This window comes from Ipomoea triloba, chromosome 5, assembly GCF_003576645.1.
Source record: "Ipomoea triloba cultivar NCNSP0323 chromosome 5, ASM357664v1".
Lineage (NCBI taxonomy): Eukaryota > Viridiplantae > Streptophyta > Magnoliopsida > Solanales > Convolvulaceae > Ipomoea > Ipomoea triloba.
The window spans coordinates 3,858,992-3,872,373 of NC_044920.1; the positions used below are offsets into that span (position 1 = coordinate 3,858,992).

General features: G+C 34.3%; 1 protein-coding gene across 1 annotated transcript; it reads left to right on the top strand.

Annotated features, from left to right (window-relative positions):
• Window positions 1–9,537: 9,537 nt before the first annotated feature.
• LOC116019176 (60S ribosomal protein L35-like) lies at window positions 9,538–11,445 on the top strand. The gene is made up of 4 exons (XM_031259317.1): window positions 9,538–9,614; window positions 9,717–9,852; window positions 10,843–10,999; window positions 11,152–11,445. The coding sequence occupies exons 1-4, from the start codon at window positions 9,611–9,613 to the stop codon at window positions 11,224–11,226; spliced, it is 372 nt and encodes a 123-aa protein (XP_031115177.1). The 5' UTR covers window positions 9,538–9,610; the 3' UTR covers window positions 11,227–11,445.
• The last annotated feature ends 1,937 nt before the right edge of the window (window positions 11,446–13,382 follow it).

Consider the following 13,382-nt stretch of genomic DNA (forward strand, 5'->3'; position numbering starts at 1 on the left):
TTTAAGATTGTGTGAGAGAGAGAGGGGGCTGGGTGGGGGAGAGAGACATACAATGGTTTGAGACTTTGATTGTGTTTATATATACATTCGAGAACTAATCCTTAAGGGCTCGTTTGGTTCGCGGAAAATATTTGAAGGGAAGTGGAAGTGAAATTCCGTGGAAAAGTAGTTATCAGGAAGATAAATTTTGTTGTTTGGTTGGTGGAAAAGAAGTTGCTGGGAAAATAAATTCTGTTGTTTGGTTAGGTTTAGAATGGTAAGGAATAATGTGTATAAAGACCTAAATGCCCCTATTATTATTATTATTATTATTATTATTATTATTATTATTATTATTATTATTATAACTAAACCCATAAACCTTATTATTATTATTATTATTATTATTATTATTAAGCCTACCAAAGTCCAAAGTGATGACCCATTTGCCATTTGTAACCCATCAGCCCAAAGTCCCAAACCCATTGCATTTAACCCTACTCATTGTTGACTACTGCAAAGTGCAAAAGCAGTTGAAGAAATTGGGAGAAGAAAAGCAATCGAAGAAGCCAAGCTAGAGAGGAGAAGGAAATGGGAGGATCGAAGAGCTCAAAGAAGAAGGCAACCTTGACTCAGGTTGGTTATTTTTTTCATCCATGTTTGTTTTATCCTCTCTTTAATTTGCGAAATAGATGAGAAGCGGAGGCGGCGGCGCAGGAAGTGAACTCGTGGCAGCGCAGGAAGTGAACTTGCGGCGGCAGAGGATGAGGCAGCGAGCGGAGGTCCATCAGCGAGAAGAATCAAAAGAAAGGGGTGAGGAAGAAGAAAACAACAAGGGTAAAATGGTCTTGACAAAGGAACTTTTCTTCCCAACAGAACCGGAAAACAAAATCCTAGGGTGTAGTTCGGATTTTATTTTCCTCAAAAATGAGGAATTGAAGTTCCAACGGAAAACAAATTCCGGTGAACCAAACAAGGGGAAAGAGCAATTTCGAAACCCACTTCCCGTGGAAGTGCACTTCCTTCCTACTTCCTGCGAACCAAACATGGCCTAAAAGAATTTTTGTTTGGGGTACTACTTTATTACAATTTACAAGGTAGTATAGACTTGTGACCTCTCATGTCAGACTTGTAGGCCTATAAGCTAGGCCTTAAACATATACTCACTCGGCAGGCCAACACAACCGATCGACTCAATAAAATGTAAAAAATAAATAAATAGAGGTAAGAGTAGACACAATAATTTTAACGTGCAAACCGAAATGTGAAAACCAAGAGCCTTTTTGGGCTGTGCCAAGCCAAAATTTCACTACTTGTATAAGGATTTTGTACATATAATATGGACTCGTGAGCTCTTCTCTATAGTGAAAATGTTTCTCTCGTGAAAGAATGGAGCCCCCCTTATTGCTCTTGTTTTCTGACCCCTCTTATAGTAGCAGGGAAAAAACATGGAAATTAATGGGTTTTAAGGGGTGAATAAATGGGAAAATAAATAGGTAATCAATAGGTTTTATGGATAATAAAGGGATAATAATTGGATAATAAATGCTCAATAATTGCGTAATAAATTGTAGGTTATGGAAGAATAGCTGAGGAGTCAACTGGTCACGTCCCGATTGCTTACTACCGAGTCCGAGTGTCACGCAAGATGCTTGCTAGGTAGTATCGACTGAGTGCCTGTGCTGGGTATCTATCACAAGTCCCTCACTTTTCGATCTATGTCTCGCAAAGTATGGCGCAGGAAAATACATTGTCTCGTCTCAAAATCAACTTCCAGATCAAAATTTGTTGACTCCTTTTACAGGGAGGCACAGTTGACCGAGTGCCGACTCCTTTCTCAAGACTCCAACCAACCCAACCGACTACCGCCTTATGACTTCGCACCTTTTACACACTCATTTTTCAAGGAACCACGGTTGACCGAGTGCCGACTCCTTTTCCATGACTTTGGCCAACCTAACCGACTACCGCCTTATGACTTCGCACCTTTTACACACTTCTTTTTCAAGGAGCCACGGTTGACCGAGTGACGACTCCTTTTCCATACTCCTCTTTCAAGGAGGCATGGTTGACCGAGTATCGACTCCTTTTTCAGGACTCCGACCTACCCAACCGACCGTCACCTTATGACTTCTCGGCTTTTGCACACTTGACACTCCTTTTGCAAGGAGGCACGGTTGACTGAGTTCCGACACTTGTTTCAAGACTCTGGCTAACCCAACCGACTACCACCTTATGACTTCACACCTTTTACACACTCATTTTTCAATGAGGTACGGTTGACCGAGTGCCGACTCCTTTTCCACGACTCTGGTGGCCAACCCAACTGACTACCGCCTTATGACATTGCACCTTTTACACACTCCTTTTTCAAGGAGGCACGGTTGACCGATCGAGTGCCGACATCTTTTCCAGGACACCGGCCAACCCAACCGATTACCGCCTTATGACTTCACACCTTTTACACACTCCTTTTTCAAGGAAACACGGATGACCGAGTGCCGACTCCTTTTTCAGGACTTCGGCCAACTCAATCGACTACCGCCTTATGACTTCACACCTTCTACACACTCCTTTTTTCAAGGAGACACGGTTGACCGAGTGCTGACTCCTTTTCCAGGACTCCGGCCAATCAAACTAACCACCACCTTATGACTTCATATTTTCCATACTCCTTTTTCAAGGAGGCACGGTTGACCGAGTGCTGACTTCTTTTTCAGGACTTCGGCCAATCCAACCGAGCTCCTTAGTCTCTAAAGAGATCGATTAATACAAGTGGTTTCCTACTTCGCCTACCTATCTCGGTCCTTCTTCTTTGGTCGCTCGATTGATGTTTCGAGTAACCACATATTACTCATCGGAGGTTTCTTAGGCTTTTGAATCAATCTCATGCTCATGCAGTTAGACTGCCTCAGTTACTCATTCATAAGCAATCACAGATTACTTTGTAGGATCCGGCTAAGTATCACATATCCTTAGTCGGTCCCCGGATTAGATTGCCTCACTCACTCATTCGTAAGCAATCACATATCACTTTTAGGATCCGACTAAGTATCACAAATCCTTAGCTGGTCCTTGGATTTTTGCAGTTAGACTACCTCACCCACTCATCTGTAAGTAATCACAGATTACTTTTAGGATTTGGTTAAGTATCACAGATCCTTAACCAATCCCCGGTTCTCGCAGTTTGACTGCCTCCTTTACTCATTCATAAGCAATCACAATCGCTTTTAGGATCTGGCCAGCTATCACAGACCCTTAACCAGTCCCCGGTTCTCACAGTTAGAGGGCTGGCTAAACCAAAACTCAGTCGTACTAATTAGAGGGCTGGTAGACCACCCAAGTCAATCTTGGCTCGACCGACTACCTGATTAACCGGGAGTTTTGTTTTAGTACAATATATTACAATATACATTGTACATCTAACAAACATTAGCTATGTTTCAATAATTTTGATAATTCCATTACTAAAACTACGTCGGTGTTTTCGCATTCCCTTCTTGGACCACTTAACTTAGTTATACCAATAATTTTCGTTTTGATTGCCTCTTTTGATACGTTTGGCTGAATGCCAGATCTCCATCTTATGGTCGACATTGGTAAGTATGCTGTCCTCACTTGTATATAAGTTTTAACATAATTTGCCTTCATTTTCTCATTTCTCTAAGTTTTCCCACGCATTGGCTTTCCAAATTTGCCACCAAATTTCCATGCACAAATTTTAAGTATGAGATTTTGAAGTAAGCATGTACCTGAGCGACTCCAAGTCTCAACTCCAAAGGATTGGTGGCCTGAACGCGAATTCTTGACTGTGGAAGTAAAACCTTGCGACCTTAATGTCAATCTTCGAGAAAATTTATAGTGATCCTTCCCCTCTTTCAGGACGATTATCACCCGTATTTCAAGACAATTTTCACCCATATTTCAGGGTGCACCCATTTTTCAAGGCGATTATGGGTGACTATATTTCTACAGTCGACTGCATGACTTGTTCAGTCAACTTCCTCAGTCTAGTTGCACACCGGTAGTCTAGTCGTTCACTTTGTTACTGGCTCGACACACTGCGGGTAGTCTCTCTCTTCTTTTTTTTTTTTCTTTTTTTTTTTGGTTTTCACGCTTTTGGGATGACAACCTTTCCCAAATAGTGGCCACGTACTTAAGATTTTCCAAAACCTTTCTCCTTCCCTTTAAATGTTCCTGCAACGCAATCTATACGATTAATAAAAACAAAATTCTCTATTTTAACTTTCCGTCCAAAACACTCCTATACTATTAAGGTTTACGTAATATTGTAAAATATGGTAATAAAATTTATATTCATACTACAATTGCAAATTAAAATGTGGTAAAAGAATTCCAAATAAAATATATTCTTTTTTTTTTACTTTCAATTCGTAATACAATTCTAGATTAAAATTACTAATTGTTATAATACAGTACATATACTTCCCTGCAACGCAATCTATACTATTAATAAAAAAAAAATCCTCCATTTTAACTTCTCGCCCAAAACACCACTATACTATTAAAGTTTTCGTAATATGGTAAAGATATTCGTGGTCAAAAATCTTAACGGAAGACTATTTGTGGTAAAAAATGAAAGTCAGAGGACCATTTGTGGTCAAATTGAAAGTCGGGGACTAAAAGGAGTACTAGCCTAATAGTCAGAGGACCATTTGTGGTATTAACTCTTTAATTAACTATTACTTAACTAATAATTAACTATGAGCTTTCAATTTTTTAGTGAACAAATCCAGTTTTGAATTTTTCAGTTTGAGAAACCAGACTAGGATTTTTCAAATTGAGAAATATAGACATGGATTCAATTATTTGATAACTCGTGCATGTGTTCTCAAATTGGGAAAAAATGATAGAAAAATTAATAGGGTATACACGCATCCGTGTTACGAAGACTGGACCAAATTCAGACTATAGGATTTCTCAAATTGAAAAACGCATATCTTAAATTATCTGAGAGATATTTCAAATTTAAAAAGATTAGAGTTTATCAAATTCAGACACCAAGAGTAGGAGAACCAAAATGACCAAATGAAATAGGGAACCAAATGATTTTTTTTTTTTAAATCTATTCTTCCCGCCTCTCTATATATGTGTGTGTGTGTGTGTGTGTGTGTGTGTGTGTGTGTGTTGTTTTAAGGCTATCTAATTTTGGGCAGCAATGTTTATATTTTTTTTTCTAGGAAATTATAGAAAGTGTTGCCTTGAGTTATATTCATCTTGAATACAATATGTAATTAAAAATTGTAGAATAAAAATGATTAAGTAATAAATATCTAATTAGCTATAAAATGAAATGTTTATAACTGAATGTGTCATTTTGTATTTAGAATATCTAATTATCTAATTAATATATCTGATTTAACTCGGACATTTTATTTTTTAAGAAAATGTGTCATTGTGTAATCAGAATAATACACAAGAATCGTTGCTCCAACCAAATAGGTTGTTCGATAATGCTCAGTCACTGCTAGAACCAGCTATTGGTGCACCAACATTATTTAGTTCAACTAATCTCAGTTTAATTGTAAGCAAATTTGTTATCTCAATAGCGTACCTAACTATTTTATTTAAATAAAATACAATTTGTAATTTTTCTTCCTCAAGTATAAATAATAATTGCAATGGCTGGTAGTGAAGCATTATACAATGGATTTATGGTTTGCTATCCAAGAACACCTATTAATATGCCTAGGAATGGTAATACAACTCAAATTTAAATTATTTGTAATAACCTTTACATTTTAGTATATACAAATTTTGATTTATTTGTTGTTTTAAATTATTGATTTACTCCAATTAATGTGTTAATCATTATGTACTTATTTGATTTTATTATTTTTCAAAAATATTGCAATGGTTAGCAAACCAAATAATATATATGCAATTAATATATAAGATTTAATATTACAAATAGGAGATGCATTTATAGTTGTGTATTTAAAATACAAATCATTCTATGAGAATCATATCGTCTAAATACTGATCATTTTATGATTTTTGAGAAAATGAGTCAGTATTGCAAATAACTGTTGGTTCTGCAACATTTAATTCTGTTCATTCGAAATTTAATGGTGAACAAATTTATTTTTCTAATAGCCTATACGCGCCTATTTTCTTTTGTATAAAATGCAGTCATAAATTTTGTTTCATTCCTCAATGCAGTTATAAAAAATTCATTCCGTGCATCGCACATGATGAAATACTAGTATAAGTAATATGAAAATAATTCATTTATGATATTTCCTAAATTGTATCTTTTTTTTTTTTTTTCAAAATATAGGATTTTCACATGTATAAGTATAACTTTGATGGCTTATAAATACTATTTTAAAAGTCACCAAAAACATAAATACTATTTTAAAATTATTTTTATTGATAAATATTTTTATTTTTATTTAATAATTTTAATAAAGTTTAATATTGAGTTCAAATCTTCGTGAATTGGATATAAAAATGCTTTGTTTTTATTCACTCGCATGTTTCGAACTCTCAACGTTATTCACTCGATTAAAAGATTCATGACAATATTATTTCAATTAAAATATTTTTTATGAATCATTCCAATTTCATGTCAAGAGTTTCAAACTAATCAATTTAATTTTAGCATATATATATTTTTTTGAATACAATTTTAGCATATATTTAGATGCATGTACATCACCTTGTATGCACGGTAATGTTTACAAACTAGACATGTACTTGTGTAAAATTATTGTGTTGACCGTGGTCCACAGAGCTCTGTAGATCACAGTCCAAAACACGTCACGTCGTTTTGATGTTAAACAAATTAAAAATCGTTGTTTTACGCGCGTGTTAGAATAGTGAATATTTTGGATAGAGACGGAGTCATTGTGGGGTAGTGGCCAGTGGGGGCAGCTGTCCCCTCTTCCACCCTACCCCTTTATATATATGTATACATACATACATACATACACACACACACATATATATATATATATATATATACAGCATTAAATTTAATATAAAACCTATATTTATATTTAAATTATTAATAGTTTGAATAGCTTAATTGGTTGAACTCCAACCCTTTTAAAAAGCTTATGTAATTGGTTTAAATCTCATTAACAACACTTGTCCTTATCTTTCTCTTGCTTATTTTATCTCTTTCATTCTTTAACAAGATAAATTAAATATTTTTAATCTACATTTTATGAAATATTTAATTAACAAATTAAATGTTCTTTTAGTCTACTATTTATGAATCATTTCGTTAATGTACTATATAAGTTTAAATTATACTTTATTATATTCGAATTAATTTGGAAAAAAACGTAAAGTTGATCTAACTAAAAGAAATTAAATTTAAAAAGTATTTATGAATATAATGTTATTCAAATTATTTTTATCTAATTGATTATGTTTCATATTTTGTCATAAATATTTTTAAATTTTCACCCACTCAAGTATATTTTTTTGCTCCGACACTAACTATTATATAATTTATCAAAAACATTCTATTGTAATTTATAATGTATTTTGTATTTTAACCTTATTATGTCTGTATGATATTTTGTCATCGACTTTTCTAACGTCATTTAATCTTCGCCCCACTCAGATGATTTTCTAGATATGTCCCTGTTTTAGGATAAGATAATGTAGTTTATGAGTTAGAAATAATGTACTTTATGTGTTAGAATAATGTACTTTATATGTGTTAGAACTTAGAATAATGAAATTTCTGGGGTAAAATAATGTATTTTATGAGTTAGACTAATGTACTTTATGTGTTAGAATAATGTTCTTTATGAGTTAGAATAATATATAATGTACTTCATGCGTTAGAATAATAAAAATTTTAGAATAAAAATAATATATTATGTTAGAATAATATACTTTATGTGTTTTTAGATCGTAATCCACACAACAATGCGGACATCGATACACACAATATTAATGATTGATGTACTTTGTGCAGCCATACTAAAACATACATTGTCTAACTACAATACTTAAACCATGACTTACAACTTTTGATATGAGATCTCATACAGATTTTTTTTTTGTTAGGCCACGAGGTGTCCTGAGCAGGCCTAATTGTATGAGACACCTTTAAATTTGTACCATACTCAGACTGATCCTTGTTCACACCGGCCCGGCCCAATTAAGGGGCAAAGTGCTGACTAGATTTATTTTTTCTATATAAATCATTCATTGGATTAACATAATGAAAATGAGCCCTCATAGGCTAACTCACTAGTTCAGTAGGCAGTATTTGGAAGAAGAGACTAAAGTTCGAACCTTAGTAGCTGTAGTGTGGGATTATGCCTAAAGTTGAAAGATCCCTTGTGCGCACCGGCATTTGACCATGTCTGCTGAGTCATTGAGTCACCGTGATATACATCCTCCTAAATGCTCTGTTAGGTCAGTGTGTGAAGGGCCCTTGGTGTTGGGGATTCAACCTTTTAGGAGAATAAACATAATGAAAATTAAATGAGCATGTTTGGTAGTAGGGTGTGTTTGGTTCACACATGGAAATCAGAATCAGTATGGGTATCAAATACTTGGTAAGGGTAATGAGTTTTGATGAAAGTATTTTGCATGTTTGGTAGTAGGGTGGAATGAGAATGATTATTAATAGTTGGGAAAGAAAGGAGGAAGGGAAATAAAACCCTTATTTAATAAGAGTATGAGTTTTTCAATTAATGGGGTATAAACCAAGTAGTATTCTAAAAACCTGTCAACTAAAAAATAACAATCACTTTAATACCTATACCTTATACCAAAACCGGTCAACCAAACACACCCTTAATTTCGCATTAGTATATACAATGTTTTAATTCCGCTTGCTAATCTCCATTTAGGGTGTGTTTGGAAAGCTGGAAAATGATTTCTAGAAAATGAGTAATTTTTCAGAAAACATTTTCCTTTCTTGTATTTGGCGGTAAAGTAGAAAACTGTCTTTTGAGTGTTTGGTTCATTTTCCAGAAAATAGACATGAAAATGAACATAATTGTATAATTGAACATTTTAATTAATTTATTTAAATATAACAACATTTATAACAAATATACTATTCAAAAAAATCACAACAAAAAAAAATATATTTTTTAAAAAAGTAAAATATGCCGGACTGGTTTCACAGAAACCAGTCGGCCAGACTAGTTTCCAAACCAGCCGACCAGACTGGTTTTGCCGTCGGTGGGCGATGGATTTGTGTTAGGAGGCGGAAGGAGCCGAATGGGAAGAAAGAAGCAATCCAGAAAATGACTTCCCAAAAAAAAAAGAGAAGTCATTTTTCACAAAATGGGGCTCATTTTTCATTGACCAAAATACTATTTTTCATTGACTCTATTTTCCCCCTCCTTTCCAAACACCAAAAACCCAGAAAATGATTTCCAGAAATCATTTTCCAAGTTTCCAAACACACCCTTAATTATCCTTCTTTCAAATAAGTTTTTGTTGTGTGATCATTGGGCTTTTTGCTTAGTATGTGAAAAGTTCGAGCCCATTTATAATATCCAGTCCAATTAATGTCATTGGCCCAAACTATATAACTAGGACTCGTCGGTATAAAATGAAAAACCCTAATCCCTTCACACTGTAACAGCATTCAAGCTAGGGTTTTCGGAATTCTAAGGAAGCAGCGGCCATGGGTACATTTCGCACGATTGTTTCGATTGCATCTGTTAATTTAACCTGTAGAAATGAATTTTGATGAGATCTGATTTTGTTTCGATTTTGCGGTGAAAATGCAGCGAGAATCAAGGTTCACGAGCTGAGGAACAAGAGCAAAGCGGAGCTGCTGGCTCAATTGGCTGAACTCAAGGCCGAGCTCGCCCTCCTCCGCGTCGCCAAGGTTACCGGTGGTGCTCCAAATAAGCTGTCAAAAATGTATGCGCTCTCTCTTTCTATATGTGTGTGCGTTTGCTGACTCAATTGCATGCACTTAACATAAGATTTAGATGTGTGGTGGATATTAGTTTCTTCAAGAGTTCATATAATCTATTATGGAACGTTGGAGATTAAGCCTGGATCTTTTCCTAAGATTCGGAATGGGTGATGCAAAGTCTGTTGCTTGCTTGGAAAATGTCTCCTGAAGTTCAAATATGGTCTTTTTTTTTTTTTGTTCGAAATGTGAATTGGTGGTGTGAAGATTTTGCTTGGATAGTGTATTGATTTGATTATTTGAGTGGACTGTACTCATTCAGATGTTCTAAATAGGAATATGATTTCACAAGGTAGCCAGGAAATTACACCAGATATAAAATTGTACGGAGTAGTATTTTTTGAACACTCAGAATGATCAATTGATGATGTGAAGCCCCTATTGCTGTGCTGTACTGTACCATGTTGTTTTCAGTGTGATTGAATTGATTATAGTTATGCAAAATGTGAATATTTATTCACGGAGTAGCATGTATCTGTGTAGTTATTTGTGCAAAATGTGAATATTTTCAGTGTGATTGAATTGATTATAGTCATGCAAAATGTGAATTATTAATGGAGTAGCATGTATCTGGGTAAATGTTATAGGAGAATTATATATTCTCTTTGCTACCCTCTATGTGAAACTCTATTCACCTTTTGTTAGTGGCAATTTTATATCATACTTTTCTGGGTTATTAGGATTGATTTTAAAATCAGGGATGTATGTTTGAGTCTGGTGTAATGTTTAGTCCATTATTATTTGTTACATTGAATAGTGGACTTGTGTGCAGTTGCACATTTGTTTCTTGTATTTATGTTGGTGTATTTCTTGTGGTTTTGTCACGATCAGTAGATGAGGTTTGTCAGTGCTTGACTGCTTGTTGAGGCTATGTTTTAGTTCATAGGCAATTGTGGAATTTAATCAATTTATGGGAGATCTTTTTGTGGATGCAGCAAGGTGGTAAGGCTGTCAATTGCACAGGTATTGACCGTGATTTCTCAGACTCAGAAGGCTGCACTTAGAAATGCTTATAAGAACAAGAAGTATTTGCCTCTTGATCTCCGCCCCAAGAAGACCAGAGCCATCCGCAGGCGTCTGACCAAGCACCAGGTACTTTCTACTCCGTAATCTTGGGTACACTTACTGTAGCACTGCCCGTTGGTTTGGTCTGTGGAGCACCTTTAAGTTGATGTTGTTATAAGCACGGATCTTATCCTCATTTCTATTGCTTGCTTATATATAAAAATTGCCATTGTGTACAGGCTTATTTGAAGACAGAAAGGGAAAAGAAGAAGGAGATGTATTTCCCCTTGAGGAAATATGCTATCAAAGTGTAGAATAGGACTATGCTCTGTCTGTTTTCAACTAAGTATATCAGTTAGAACATTGAATTCAAGAATTTTGTTTACTGTGTTAATGTGTTCATGTTAACTTTGATTGGAAGATTAATCAGTTTGCAACATACCATTAATTTCAATTTGTGTGAAGTAATCTTGTATGATAGATCCACATCAATTCTATAACACTTTGCAAGGGTGCAATTGCCAAGTTCCAAATAGTTTGGTCCTAAATTTCTACCTATCTTGCACATCATCTATGTTTTGTACTACGTATATTATATGCTTAATAGTTAATAGTGCTCAAATAGATTATAAGTAGTTTAACATGCTTAAACTGAAATTATTCATGCAATATTTTTGTTACACTGATTTGTGTTGCTAACTTTTGTAATTACAGCAAGTTTGCAACCTATACAATAGTTGAGGCAGCCTTTTGTATTTTTTTTTAAAATTTTATTTATTTTAATTTTTGATTATTTATTTTGTTTTGATGTGATGTGAAAATGAAATTAATATTGCAAGGATGTAGAGAAAATAATAAAAGAATTGTAAATTTGGTGATACGAAAATATGATTCACTTTTGAAAGTAAGAATTATAGGGATAAAGATAACATTTCATTCTTATTTAACAAGTGTAGCATACTTCAAGTAGGTTATGTTTTAGTTGACTTAAGTTATGGCTCCTAAATCTTAAACGTTTGAGTGAGTTAGAAGAGGGAGATGAGAGGAGAAAGTGAATTTTTTTTCAAGGAAAGAAAAAAAAAACATTTTCTTTTTCTCTTTTTTCCCTTGCACGTAAAGTGTTGGTGATATTCTTATGTCATGTGTTAGATATTAAGATTTATATATTTATTTTTCAAAATAATTGACTTTTAGAAAAATGGGCTTCTTAGAATTTGAGAGTTTACATTAATCAATAAATGAATTAACAAGGATTGATGATATGATCAAGTCTAATACGAAGAAAAATGAGGTGTTTGTGTGTTAACGAATTGCCAACGTTTCAGACAACCTGGTCCAACACGTGCCACACATTACACTTGTTGTGATACTTATTCCATTGACCTTAAAAGAGTGAAAGAATGAAAGAATCAGCAACCAGAATGATGATTGATTCCAATATTCATGCACCAACCAAACCTCTCATTTCCCAATTAATTAGGGTCCAATAATGTTGCATAAATCAAATCAAAATTGTTTCACCAACCGTTTTTATTATCTGACACGACTGTATTCAATCAATTCATGATGATGAAATTTGTTAATCAAGATGTAGACTAGGAATATAGGGGATTTTAGACCAGTTTTTTGAGGAAAGATAGGTGAGATGGAGGAGAGAGGGTGAGGTAAAAGAAGAAATGAGGTCTTTGTGCATCCGGTGAGGTAAAAGAAGAAATGAAGCCAAAAACCTTGTGGTCAAGCGGCATTCGGTGTATACTCCCATGTGGAAGGGAGTGGGTTCGAGCTTCAGTGGAAGCATCTGTTGTCTTTGTGCTTATGTAATAGAGTCAGTAGAATTCAAAAAAAAAAAGAAGAGGTCTATGGAGGTTTTTGGCCGGAAATGTGGGCCCCACATTTTTTTTTTGGTTTCAAATTTTGTATTGATTTGTTTTTCTTTTCCCCCTCTCCTATTTTATCTTTCATAATCATACTTGCAAAAACTCTTCAAAAACCTACCCCTATTGATGATGCCCTAAAGAGTTCGTCACACTTGTAATATATGCCATCTTGTTTGACAAAATATTTGATCGAAATTTATATATACTTTTTCTAATATATAGTTTCATTTGATAAATTTATAAGAATTTTTTTTTCTGACTTTGGTCTATTGAGTATTGTACTTCTCACAAATTTGATTCATAATTGTCAGTTTTCATATTTGACTCATGACTATCAAATTCCTGTCACATTTGATCCTTTTGATTAGTTTCCTAGCTAATCATGTCTCATCTTCATCATTGCTAATTCTAAACCCAATGTATTCCACTGCGGTCTACGTGTTGCTGAAATTCAAATAACTCACATTACAGTCATGTGAAAGATTTTGACTAAAGTTAATGGAAAAATTAATCAAAAGGATCAAATGTGGTAGTAATGTGATAGTCATGCACAAAATATTAAAAAAAAAAAAAACCTGAGAGTTAAGAATCAA